The sequence below is a fragment of the Euprymna scolopes genome, chromosome 24 (genome assembly GCF_053919585.1).
Source record: "Euprymna scolopes isolate OS-2025 chromosome 24, ASM5391958v1, whole genome shotgun sequence".
NCBI classification, from domain to species: Eukaryota; Metazoa; Mollusca; class Cephalopoda; order Sepiida; family Sepiolidae; genus Euprymna; species Euprymna scolopes.
The window spans coordinates 39716766-39729956 of NC_136505.1; the positions used below are offsets into that span (position 1 = coordinate 39716766).

Below are 13191 nucleotides of genomic sequence, written 5' to 3' on the forward strand. Positions count from 1 at the left end.
AATCTTTTACAAAAAACACCCGTCTAGCTGAATCCACTGTCAAAAACTTTCCCCACTCTTTATCTATGCCTAAATCAAAACGGAGATTCCATGAACAAAGCTTCTTTCTTAGAAGTGCACGCCTGTGGAACTCTGTTCCGTCTGCCTGCTTCTCTCCTGACTACATGGATGTCTTCAAGTCCAATGTAAACAAATTCCTGATAAACCGCCCCTTTAAGTAAACACTTTAAATATCCACACTAACGTACTGTACTTACAATAACCCTTATCCCTGAGTGGCTTCCGGGCCTTGATAAGTGGTGACCAAGTTTGAAGAAGATAAACAAAGGTTTTAAAAAAGTGATTAAGTCACTTTTGCTTTTCCATAGTTCATATAGTTTTCATTTGAAGGTGTTAATTTTTTTTGTTTTATTTCTTTGAAATGCTTTTTAAAAAAAATATGTTAAGCAACAGTGAGGCTGGCCAGTACCAGATGAGTGACCATTTTGGGAATGCTAGACGCCTTATGTGTTGAAGACATCTAGTATCATCTCCTGCATCTGGACAAGAGAGTGTGGTAGATGCAAAAGTCCCCCACACTTTAAACTAGTCGAACTCTTTTGTAACTATTCTGTACTTTCACCTAACAATTTAAAAAAAAAAAGCAAAAGATAGTGTAAAAATTGAATTTAACTTGAAAATCTTACTTAAAAAATAGCACAGTCCTCATTCTGCATAAGTTGCAAGTTTTAATGTAATTTAACAAATTTAAAAGCGAAACTGAAACGTTAGAATATAATTCAACACAAAAGATAAGTCAGTCGTGAGACTACTTACTTCCCCCTGCCAATATAATGTGTGTCTTACTTCTTCATACTGTATGAAGTTATGTCATGAAAACGTTGATAGCTCAAAAATGGTTTATTCGATCAGGCTGAAATTTTGCATGGTGCTTATTGTTATCAAAGAGCATCAGTTTCGTACATCAAATTTGGAAAAATCTGGAGTTGAAATATCATCAGAATTTTGATCATGACTGAACTTTCCCAAGTCATATAAGACTTGGGACTTCATTGAATATAATATGGATCAAGTAGTGAGTCTCTTTGATGAACAGAATCCAAGTTATCATTAAAAGTGTGACTTTCCTCTTTTCTCTGAGCTAAACATTAGACCTAGATATTTCAATATTAAATCAGTTCTAAATTATACCATAACCCATACTTTGACCAAGTTTTGTGACAATTGTTCATGTGATATGGATAACAAACCAACTGACAAACCAACAAACTTGATGAAAGCATAATAACCTAACTGTTTTATCCTCTTGGCTAGGAACAAGGTGTAGTATCTGTTCTGATGCTGCTTAATCTATTCTTTTCTCGGTCATTGAAGGTAAAGTCCTTTTAGGCTGGGGTAACTTTTATTTCTGTTCCAATCCAGAGTAGCCTTTTTAAGAAGCTGGATTTTCCTCATATTAAAAACCGACCTTGTGTCAAACTTTTCCCTTGTGAGAAGGCAATTAAATAAGAACACTTGCCAAGGGGAAAACAAAGGTATATTTTTACTTTAATTTCAACTCAGCATTTGCCGCTGAATTAACAACTTTTATGTGTTTTCGGGTATGCTAAAAACGAATATCACATTTAAATTTAGGACAGACAAGTAGTTCTCTGGATATTAAGACCTTTCTTATCCAATATGATTCCTTATGTTTTCACTGGCAGCCATGTTTTTTCCCAACTGAACAAGTACTAATGTGCATGTGTGTTACAACCAGGGATGGGATTCAGCTGGTTCACACCGGTTTGTGTGAACCGGTACTTAAAATATTATGAGTTCGCCGAACCGGTTGTTAAAATTACGTAAACCCCTATTCATAACTACAGTCTTATTAACATTTTCTTAGAACCTGTTCTTAAAAAATTTGAATCCCACCACTGGTTACAACCCCCGTCCCCCTCATAATGGCGACCATCACTGACATTCATTAAGTAATAATACATTGGAAAAAAATGTCTTAATATCCAGAAAAGTACTTGTCTGTTCCAAATTTGAATTTGAATTGAATTTGATATATGTTTTTAGCAGACCCGAAATCCTATGAAAGTCATCATTTTAAAGGTGAGTGTTGAGTTGCCGTTAAAGTATAAATTAACAAAAAAAAAAAAAAAAATGAAGCATGTCTGTAATAATTGACAACAATTTTGAATGATAGTTTAAACTAATGGCTGCGCCGTGTCAGCACACAAAATGCCGAGTCAAACACAAAATCGAGTACACTCAACATCAAGTACACTCAACATCGTCTTACCATCAATGGTTACCCTGTGAACTTGGAATATTGGAAATTCCCATATGCACAAAACAAAATCACTGAAAAAAACAAAAATAACCTAAGGGTAAGGATAATGAGTAAACATTGGATGATGGTTAAAATTATTATGAACTTGCCAGGATTTGAACCTGGAATCTTTTGATCCGTAGTCAGACGTGTTATCCATTGCACCACAAGTCCTGTCTGTATGCTGAAAGATGTTACCGCAACTATACAGACAGTGCTAAATTCCATTGACATTAGCAGGTAACTTTTTCGACAAATGCATGAAACGGCCCAAAAACCCTTATTTCGGGCTTTTTGTATGACTCGGCATTGTTTGTTATGAACCATATATAGATCAGGACAATCTAGGGACTCACACCTTTCAGGGAAAAAAAGAATTTTTCAATTCGGTGCATCCGTTCAAAAGTTTTATTGATATATATATATATATATATATATATATATATATACACACACACACACATAAATAAACATTTAGAATTTTATTGATAGTATAGATTATTGATATGTTAATACGTGAAGTGTAATTGCATCTCTGTGCCTGTTTTACAAATATTTTAATGGAATATGCTCTGACGAATTCAAGGCACTTGCATCTGTACAATATAAAATACCCTTGACTAACTTGATTAGCAGCAAAATTCCACCCCTTTACTGTAAAGATCCCTAAGTGCTAGTTTCTTCTTTTGAATTGTTAGACTTTGGAATTCCTTCCCGAGTCTCTGTTTCACTGATTGTACTGACATGCAGAAATTCACGTGTAACAGAACGAGGGCATGCATATGCAAATACCGAGCTGTTTGCGAAATGACGTCATAGTAAGGAAAAAGAAGACTTTAAAACAGAGAGAGAGAACACATTCAAAATTATGTTAGAGATGTGGGTGACGTCACAGCTGTAATGAGAAGTCACATGTGGTGGGAGAATGAGGAAATAAATGCTGTTGTTACAAAAAAAAAAAAGGAGTCGAGTTATTCTTTGTCTTGGTCTCCTTTGCAACTGAGTCTGCAATGTGTGGATTTCGGGTGTCTATATGTTAATGTGTGTATGCAATGTTACATAAGTGTAATGTAAACAGACATCTTGCTGCTCAATTCCCTACATAGTATCCCTATAGATCTGCTCCCAAATAGTAGCCCTCTACATCCGAGTGGCCTTGTTTGGAGTAAAATAACATTAAACTAGACCTTTTTTTTTTAATTGAAAACCATGTTTAATTTCAGAAAAATTTACAATGGAAAGTTATTCTGTACAAGTGCTGGCGATGAAGAGTTTTCCATGGGTAGCTGTTCTGTATAAGTCATGGACTTCATAATTTTGCAGGCGAAGAGCCAAAGATCACAAAAAAATTATGTGCTGAAATGCTAAAAGATTCAATATTTTTATGAAGCAATTCTGGTTTCTGATTGGTTGCTAGCAGAATGTGGCTTCTTTTGATTGGTCAGTTCCTATCGCCAGTGTCTATAAGTAGAACCTTTCAATTTTCAGTGATCATACCCTATTTTTATACCCCCATTAAACATGGTAGGGATGAGTCTCCTTGCTGCTTCAGTTGCTTGGAGACTTTAGTAGAAAAGTACCGGTCAAGAATCCATTCTTGACAATCAGCATGACAGGTGCGGAGCCAAGAACCTGTCAGACTAAGGTATGCCGTCTGGGTATCACCCAGGAGGTCCAACCTCTCACTCGGCTTTTGGGGGGAGAAAGTTCATTGCTTGCTGCCTGAGGCACCCCGACCGGAGAATGCCGATAGGGATGCTCAGACAATTTTTTGCAAGGCAAGAGTGCTCCTCCTTTAGGGGAGCTTGCTTGACACCCCACTTTCCAGACCTTGTATCACACAATGCTGTGGTGGGTAGCATTCAAATATCTACCTTATTTTTATATAAAAAATATTGCCAACAACTTTCATGAGCCCCTATTGTAAAATTGAACACATTATGCATTATTTGGAGTCTTCACTGTTCTCATCTTGAGTGTTATTTGCACAATATTTTGGTTCATGTAACCTTTGGCCTTCTTCAGGTGTATCTTGTAAAACTCTGGAATCTTTCTGTTGAACTCTGGAATTTGCATGGAATTTTGAATGAAACCCTTTATATAATTCACGCTCTTGTTCCATCAGCCATTACCGGGAAAAACTCTTAACTAATTCACAATTTTATGTGACGTGCATGCGTGTGAAAGCACTCAAGAATTTTTGGTATTGGGCCTACTTAGGGCAAAAAGGAGTATGTCCTAGGACTATAAAAACCGTTATCAGTGTCATTCGGAGAGAAACTGCCCAGCTTGCTCTGGTAATGTGTTGAGTTGAGTTGAGTTGAATCAAAGGAGTTGTTCAGGATTGTGTCATGTCGAATCGATAGAGGTGTTCAGGTTTGAATCGATAGAGTTGTTCGGGATCGTGTCATGTCAAATATATATAGGTATTCGGGTTTGAATGGACGGAGTTGTTTGGGATGATGTCATGTTAAATCTATAGAGGTGTTCGGGTTTGAATGGATGGAGTTGTTTGGGATCTTGTCATGTCAAATCGATAGAGGTGTTCGGGTTTGAATGGATGGAGTTGTTTGGGATCGTGCAATATCAAATCTATACAGGTGTTTAGGTTTGAATGGACGGAGTTGTTCGGGATGATGTCATGTTAAATCTATAGAGGTGTTTGGATTTGAATGGATGGAGTTGTTTGGGATCGTGTCATGTCAAATCTATACAGGTGTTTAGGTTTGAATGGACGGAGTTGTTAGGGATGATGTCATGTTAAATCTATAGAGGTGTTTGGGTTTGAATGGATGGAGTTGTTTGGAATCGTGTCATGCAAATCGATAGAGGTGTTTGGGTTTGAATGGATGGAGTTTTTTGGGATTGTGTCGTCAAATCAACAGAGTTGTTCGGGTTCATATCATGTTGAATCGACAGAGGTGTTCGGCTTTGAATCAATGGAGTTGTTCAGGATCTTGTTGGGTCACGTAGATGAAATTGTTTAGGACTGTGCCAGAGCATATATATGGAATTGTTTGGGACAGTGTTGAGTCATATATATGATATCATTCGATTTCCATTTATTATTCAGTTAACGTGATGGTTGTTGCAGTCGTACTGCCACGTGTGATAACAGTTTTTTTTTGTCTCTCTTCCCTCGTGAAGCAACACTGTATTCTTAATATTGCCCTCTTCAACCTTCACTTAGAACTGAATTTTGTCTGTTATGCCATGAGTCCACAAGACTTCTACCCAGTTATGGCTGATGGAATGAGAGCATGTTACCTCCATAGATTAAATAAAGGATTCCGTTTAAAATTCTGTGTAGATCCCTGAGATACACCCAAAGAAGGGCAGAAGTTACATCATCCGAAATATCATGAAAATAATACTCAAGATGAGAACAACTGAATTTTACCAAGTATTTCATCTACTATGCCACGGGTCATTGCAAAGAAGGTTGGGGGTTATCAATCCTCATCTAAAAAATTTAGAAACATGAACCAACTATTTTGTGAATATTAAGATACTGGTAGGTCATTTTACATATTCTCTTCTTGTAGAGTGAATCCGACACGAGATATTCTTTCTTGGTTAATTGGTATGACCAGTATGCTTCCATGGTCCGACATTACCAACTGTTGTTTTACCCAAAGGATAATTCTGTGGAAATGGTAAGTAATACTCAGTTTATTTATTATACTTCTTTGGACATCTCTTATTTTCCTCTTATTTTCTTTTGAATTTAAAGCTATGTTTAGTTTCAGAAGAGTTTCCGATGGGTAGCTATTCTGTACAAGTCCGAGAGATGAAGAGTTTTTCAGTGGGTAGGTGTTCTGTGTAATATATTGGACAGGGTTATTTCCCTTACACTCCAATGAAATTATTGATGTCCTTTATCACCAGAGGGTGTAACAGTCTTTTACGGTGCATTTGTAAATAAAGCGGGTGTAAAAACGGCCATTTTCTTTGGGCACGTGCTAACAGTTAACATGTTAATTTTGTCTTGTGCATTTTTATTTATGTGCAGTGTAAATGTTGATACACTTTATTCTGTACTAGCGGGGGTACCCGGTGTTGCCCGGATGTTTGGAGGTGTGTGTGGTTTTGGGTAAATCAAAACACCCGGGTGTTTGTGTCGGGAGGGGGGGGGTAAAATAAAAATAAAAAGATCTTGGTAGGTAAGTATGAAGGATCGAACCTGAACCGTTGAGTCGAAGTTGGAAATTAAAGTGTGAAAAAAAAACGTGCGACGTTAACCACTGGGCCACCACGAAATAGTAACGGAAACTTGTTTGAATTTATTTAAGTATTAAGAATTGCCAGGTGCCCATACTTAATGACTTAATGAGGTCAACTTTGACTGCGGGGGCAGTATTTTATTTACTGCGGGGCAGCATTTTTTTTTTTTTTCCCCCCCAAGATGTTGTGGAGGAAAACAGCTCCCCATAAAAAGGGAATTTTCCAAATTGAATAGCAATTGTCTGATATAAGGAGAAACTCCAAATTGATCAAAGCTGATTGCTTTCGGACGTTTCCGGCGATCGTGACCGGAACATGACCGCCAGAATTAGTTTCACTGTTATTATATGAAAAAGCCTAATCCACATGCGGCGATTGAAAAATATTGAATATTTATCTTTTCAAAATCGAGCAAATTAAATAGACAGGCTACCCCCATTGTTAACTGGTAGATCTTATGATTTAGTTGTGATATAAAAAGTTTTAAGAAGTTGTGAGCCGACCGATCGCTTTTCGGAAAAAAGCCTTTCTCGGACATACACAAAAAGCGAACATACATACACACACACATTTTTGCTTTTATATATATAGATAAGTTTTGGACTTTAAAATTTTGCAGGCAAAGCGCAAAAGATCTTTCTTGTGTGAACATGAAAAAATTATATGCGGGAATGCTAACAGATATAATATTATTATGGAGCAATTCTGGTTTATGATTGGTTGCTAGCAGAAAGTGGCTCCATTTGATTGGTCAGTTCCTATTGCCAGTGTCTATAAGCAGAACCTTACAATTTTATTTAATCGTACTCTTCTTTATATAAAAAATATTGCAACAATTTCATTTCAACTTTTAAAAATAACTAGGGGGAAAAAAAGTGACCCATTGTGTTATCCATTATATTTGTTTGAATAAAATGAGTTTGCAAAGCCAGTTAAATATAAAGGAATAAATCAAAATCCAAAATTCATCTAGGACACTGGCACGCATATGGCAGCTGTATGCAAATGACCAAGCTGTGTGCGAAGTGACATCTTGGTAAGGGAAAAGAAAAAGATTGTAAAAATAATGTGTGCACAGATCAAGGATCATGATCACGTTGAAGAGGTGGAAATAAATGACTGTTGTTTAAACCTGAAACAGCGAGTTGAAGTTCTTTCCTCTTCTTCTTTTGTGTTCTTTGCGACAGAGTCTACAACATGTTGGGTGCTGAGTGTCTACATGTTACGTATATTAACACGTGTGTAAACGTTACACAGCTATGGATTAATAGTGTTTCTTCTTGCGTTGATATATTCTTGTTTATAATAACACCTGTGTAGATGTTACACAGCTATGGTTAATAGTGTTTCTTCTTGCGTTGATATATTTTCATTTATAACAGACTATTCCAATCTTTTTATTCTTTACATTTTTTTTATGGATCAATTAGATTTAAAGGATCCCACAAAATAACCAAAACAAAAGAGAGACTATCAGATAGATGCCGGTTGACTACATGTGGCATCCGCAAACATACAGGTCGTTGTTTTGTTTTTTCATCACAAAGTCAATTATTAATGTAAGGAAATATTTATTTTAAGAACAAAGGTGGGTGGAAGATATATTAAATATCTATTATTATTAGTGATGGGACAATTTCAATATTTTTCCTGATTCTGATACAATTTCTGATTCCATATTAAATTCCCAATTCCAATACAAATTCTGATTCCGATTCTTTATAAATGTCTAAATATTTAACTATAGAATTGTTATTTATTCCTCGATTACTGTAAAAACATATTAAATGTGCAGATATTTTCTCAAACATAAAAATACACTTGTGGGGGGGGGATAAGGGGGTGGTGATCTATAGATTTTAGTTTTAGTGTTAATTTAAAATCAATAAATATTTATTATTTTGTCATTACTACCAGCAGCGAAAGATTTTGCTTCAAACAAAATCAAATAAAAAGACAATTAAAAGAATCGCTTTTGGCATTGGAAAATAGGCACAAATTTTACCGATTCTAATACTCACAAGAGTTCAGATTTTTTCAATTTTTGATTCCAATTAATCATCCCAACATTAATTTTTATACTAAAAGTCTGAATTTTTTGTCACCATCTCAAAAATAAACGTTATGACATCATTTCTAGCAAACTTTTCAAACTTAATAACTAAGGCAAGCTGAAACACTAAATATTTTGGTTTTGATTCTAGCTGATGGCACACGAGTCATATTTTTATGTTTTTTTATTTTTGAAATCACTACTATATTATTATTGACAACCTTCTGTCTCTTGCACCTAGTTTGGTTTACTACAGTGTCTGCTGTGGCTAAATAGTCCAATTTTAGATTTGCAGCTACGTTGGCAGATGCTGCAGTTATAATCAGTGGTAGGAATGGTGATGGAGGCAGAGGTTGACTGTATCCTCTCTTGCCTGTAGGTTCTCTTTTCTTCACATTATCTTTCTCTCTTCTTTCTGCTAATTTAATGCTGTCCTTGACCTTTGCTTGCCAGACTGTGTGATCCGATGTCTCTGACTCAAGATCTTGTGGCTGAATGCCACAAATATTCAGGTCTCTGTTGCAGGTGTCCTTTTAGTACAGAGTTGGTTATCCAATTGGCCGTGTTCCAGAGACCAACTCACCATACAGGATGTCGTTTGGGATGCGACCAACATCCATCTTGCACACATGACCAAGCCAACACAAGTGTCTCTGAGCTAGAATGGCAAACATGCTTGGTATGCCAGCCTGGGACAAGATGACTGTGTTTGTGCCTCGATCCTGCCAGGAGACGCCTAAAAGATGTTTGGACGTCTGAGGTTGCGCATGTGGAAAGCATTCAGTTTTTGTTCTTGGTGTGAGTACAAGGTCCAGGATTCACTACCATAAAGAAGAGTACTCAGCACGCAGGCCTGGTATACTCTTATCTTTGTGTTTAGTGTCAGCAAAGTGTTGTCCCACACTCTCTTGGCTAGACATGCCATTGTAGTGGCTGCTTTGCCTATCCTTATGTTGAGTTCTACGTCCACAGACATGTTGCTGTGGATGGTGGATCTGAGGTATGTGAACTTGTCTACCACCTTTAGAATGTGGTCACCAATAGTGATTTTAGGGGTGGTGTTGATATCTTGGCTCATGATGTTGGTTTTCTTCAGACTGATGGTGAGGGAAAACTCTGTGCATGCATTCGCAAAGTGGGAGATGAGTCGTTGAAGACTTTCCTCAGAATGAGCAACGAGAGCTGCATCATCTGTGAAGAGTATCTTTCTAATGAGCACTTGGTGAACTCTTGTCTTTGCTCTGAGATGGGCGAGCTTGAATGGGTTACCGACACTCCTAGTGTGGAGAAAGATGCTGTCGTCTGACTCATGGAATGCATAGTGCAGGAGCAAAGATAAGTATATACCAAAGAGTGTAGGTGCCAAGATGCATCCTTGCTTCATTCCGGTCTTGATTGGGAAGGGGTCCGAGGAAGATCCATTGTACTGGATGGCACCCACATGCCATTGTGGAATGATATTATAACCTTAAGGAGTTTGGGGGGACATCCAGTCCTGAGAAGGAGGGTGAAAAGACTCGAGCTACTGACCAAATCAAATGCCTTGGTTAGGTCGATGAAGGCAAGATATAAGGGATTTCTCTGTTCGCGACACTTTTCTTGCAGCTGCCTTATTGAGAACACCATGTCAATCGTTGATCGTTTGTCCCAAAACCCACATTGTGACTGTGAATAAACACGGTCAGCCAGCAGTTGAAGACGGTTGAGGATTACCCATGCAAAGGCTTTGCCAACAACGCTGAGGAGGGAGATTTAGCAATAGTTTTAACAGTCACTATGGTCGCCCTTGTTCTTGTAGAGCATGACAATCTTTGCATCCCGCATATCCTGGGGTATCATGTCCTCTTCCTAACACTCTAACAGGAGCTCATAGAGGTGACCCAGGAGTGAGTTCTCCCTTCCTGCTTTCAAATTTTCTGGTGGAATTCCATTACTGCCTGGAGCCTTTCCACTGGAGAGTGAGTCAATGGCCTTCATCAGTTCATCGATCATGGGTGGGGAGTCGAGCTTGTTCATGGTGGGCAATGGTGTTGTGTTCTGAATAGCTTTGTCACTGATGACGTTTTCCCTTGAGTATAGCTCTTGGTAATGCTCAGCCCATCTCTCCATTTACTTATTGAAATCTTTGATGATTTCTCCAGAAGTAGACTTGATGGGTATAACCTTGAAGATGCTGGAACCAAAGGCTTTCTAAATTAAAACTTTGGAAATCAATACTATATATGATGTACAATGTAATATTCAATAGAGTATTGACTCTGTAACCTCTATAAGGCCACCATTCGCCCATGTATGGAGTATTGTTGTCATATTTGGGTTGGTGCATCTGCTACTAGTCTCTCACTCCTAGACAAAGTTCAAAAGAGAGTTGCCAACCTGATAGGTCCTGAACTGTCGTCTAAGCTTCAGCCTCTGTCCCATCGACGAAATGTAGCATCCCTCTGCCTGTTCTACAAGTACTTTAATGGTGAATGCTCCAATGAACTGCAAGCACTTGTACCCCCTCGACGTAAATACCCCCGACAAACCTGACAAGCAGCAAAATCCCACCCCTTCACCATTGAGATCCCTAGATGTAAGAGAGCCTTCTACTCCAGTAGTTTCTTCCCCAGAACCGCTAGACTTTGGAATTCCCTTCCGGGTTCCTGCTTCCCCAACAGTACTGACATGCAGAAGTTCAAGTGTAACGTGAACCGACATCTTGCTGCCCAACTCCCTTAGCTTATGTCTCTGATAGTAGCCACCTACATCAAAGTGGCAATGTGCCTTGTTTGGGGTAAAAATGTAATTAAAAAAAAAAATACAAAGTCTACATATTTATGCATATTTTACGACCACTAACCTGAAATAAATGAAAAAGTAAATAACAAAGTTTGTCCCAGAAAGTTCACGTATTGTTCATCTCCTTTAGACAGAAAGATTTACAAGTTTGGCAAGATACACTTAAAAAATGGTTAGAGGTTACATTGACTGAAACGTTGTGAAAATAACACTCAGGATGAGAACAGTAGTCTGAATAATCCACATAATCCAAATCATTAATTCTCATCTAAAAAATTCAAAAACAGTTTTAAATATATTAACTGAGTATGAGCATGTCTAAAACATATCTTATATACCGGTTATATTTATCATTTTAGTTTAAGGTACTTATGAATAGAAAGTACCATGCTGAAATAATAACGTTATTATTTAGAAACTCATTCTTAACTTGAGGTGTTTTGTAATTATTCTGTACTTTCCCCCAATAATTTAATAAATAAAAGACACTGTAAACGTTGAATTTTACTTGAAAATACTATCAAAATAATAGGGCAGTACTTTCTCTGCATAAGTAACTAAAAATCGGTAAAAAATTGGAAGTGCTTAAAAATTCTTAATAGTGATTCTTTTCTTCTAAATACACGCAGGAGCTCCACACCTGGATAGATAATGGTTGGCTCGTGCCATACCCAGAGGATAAATTGGGACCCCCCCAAAGGTCTAATTCCCTTGATGGCTGTGATACAGCAGAACAAAGCCAAAGTGCGCCCGGTGATGGACTACCGGGAGCTAAATCATTACGTAGACGCACTTACGGCCAACGCAGATGTTTGTGTGGCTAAGCTGCGTGAGTGGAGACAAAAAGGTGCTAACGTGTCTCTACTGGACCTCAGAAGAGCATACCTACAAGTCCGGGTCCATGAGACACTGTGGCCATACCAGACTGTGGAAATCGATGGGAAAAAATACTGTCTGACCCGTCTGGGGTTTGGTTTGAATGTGGCTCCCTTGATAATGAGAGCAGTTGTCAGCGAAGTACTATCTCAGGAAGAAGTTATAAGCCGTGTAGCATCTGCTTACATTGATGACATTTTTGTCAATGAAGACGTGGTGCCCGCGACCCGTGTGAGAGAACACCTCGCGCAGTTCGGGTTGGAGTGCAAGAACCCGGAGCAGTTGAAGGACGGTGCACGGGTGCTGGGATTGGCAGTCAGGATGGAACGCAATGAACTGCGGTGGAAGCGAGGAAATACAATTGCGGAGGCTCCCAGTATTGTTACGCGACGAACAATCTTTTCCCTGTGTGGTCGACTTGTCGGGCACTTTCCGGTGTGCGGTTGGCTTTGTGTGGCTTGCGGAATACTCAGAAGGAGAGTAAGTTTGGTAACGAAGGGCTGGGATGATGAAGCAAGGGACGTCGTACTACATCGTATGATGTTCGAAACCTTAAAATCTGCGCAGCAGAACAATCCGGCACAGGGAAATTGGTGTGTGGACGGCAAAGAGCTGAATGTATGGGTCGATGCTAGCTCCCTAGCAATTGGGGCAGCCTTGGAGATGTGTGAAACTGTGTTTGAAGATGCATGTTGGCTGCGACCTGAAGATGACTCTCAACATATCAACTTGGCTGAACTGGATGCTGTATTGAAAGGCATCAATTTGGCTCTCCAGTGGCAGAGCAAGGTGCTACACATAAAGACAGATTCTGTTTGCGTATACCATTGGGTCTCGGACACGCTAACTGGAAAGGCGCGAGTACTCACCAAAGCAGCAAGCGAGATGCTTATTAGGAGGCGATTAAGAACTCTTAAGGAGCTCATGAAAGAGT

General features: G+C 38.5%; 1 protein-coding gene and 1 non-coding gene across 2 annotated transcripts in view; one reads left to right on the forward strand and one right to left on the reverse strand.

Moving 5' to 3' along the window:
* The window catches only part of LOC145246668 (nucleoside diphosphate kinase 7-like), a 51553-nt gene that overhangs the window by 4570 nt on the left and 33792 nt on the right, over window positions 1-13191 (forward strand). The window contains exon 2 of the mRNA XM_080108382.1: window positions 5869-5979. Coding sequence (XP_079964508.1) covers window positions 5869-5979 — 111 coding nt within the window. The remainder of the gene's footprint in view (window positions 1-5868; window positions 5980-13191) is intronic.
* On the reverse strand, window positions 2425-2497 carry Trnar-acg (transfer RNA arginine (anticodon ACG)). Its single transcript has one exon. It is a non-coding gene; the product is annotated as a tRNA-Arg (tRNA).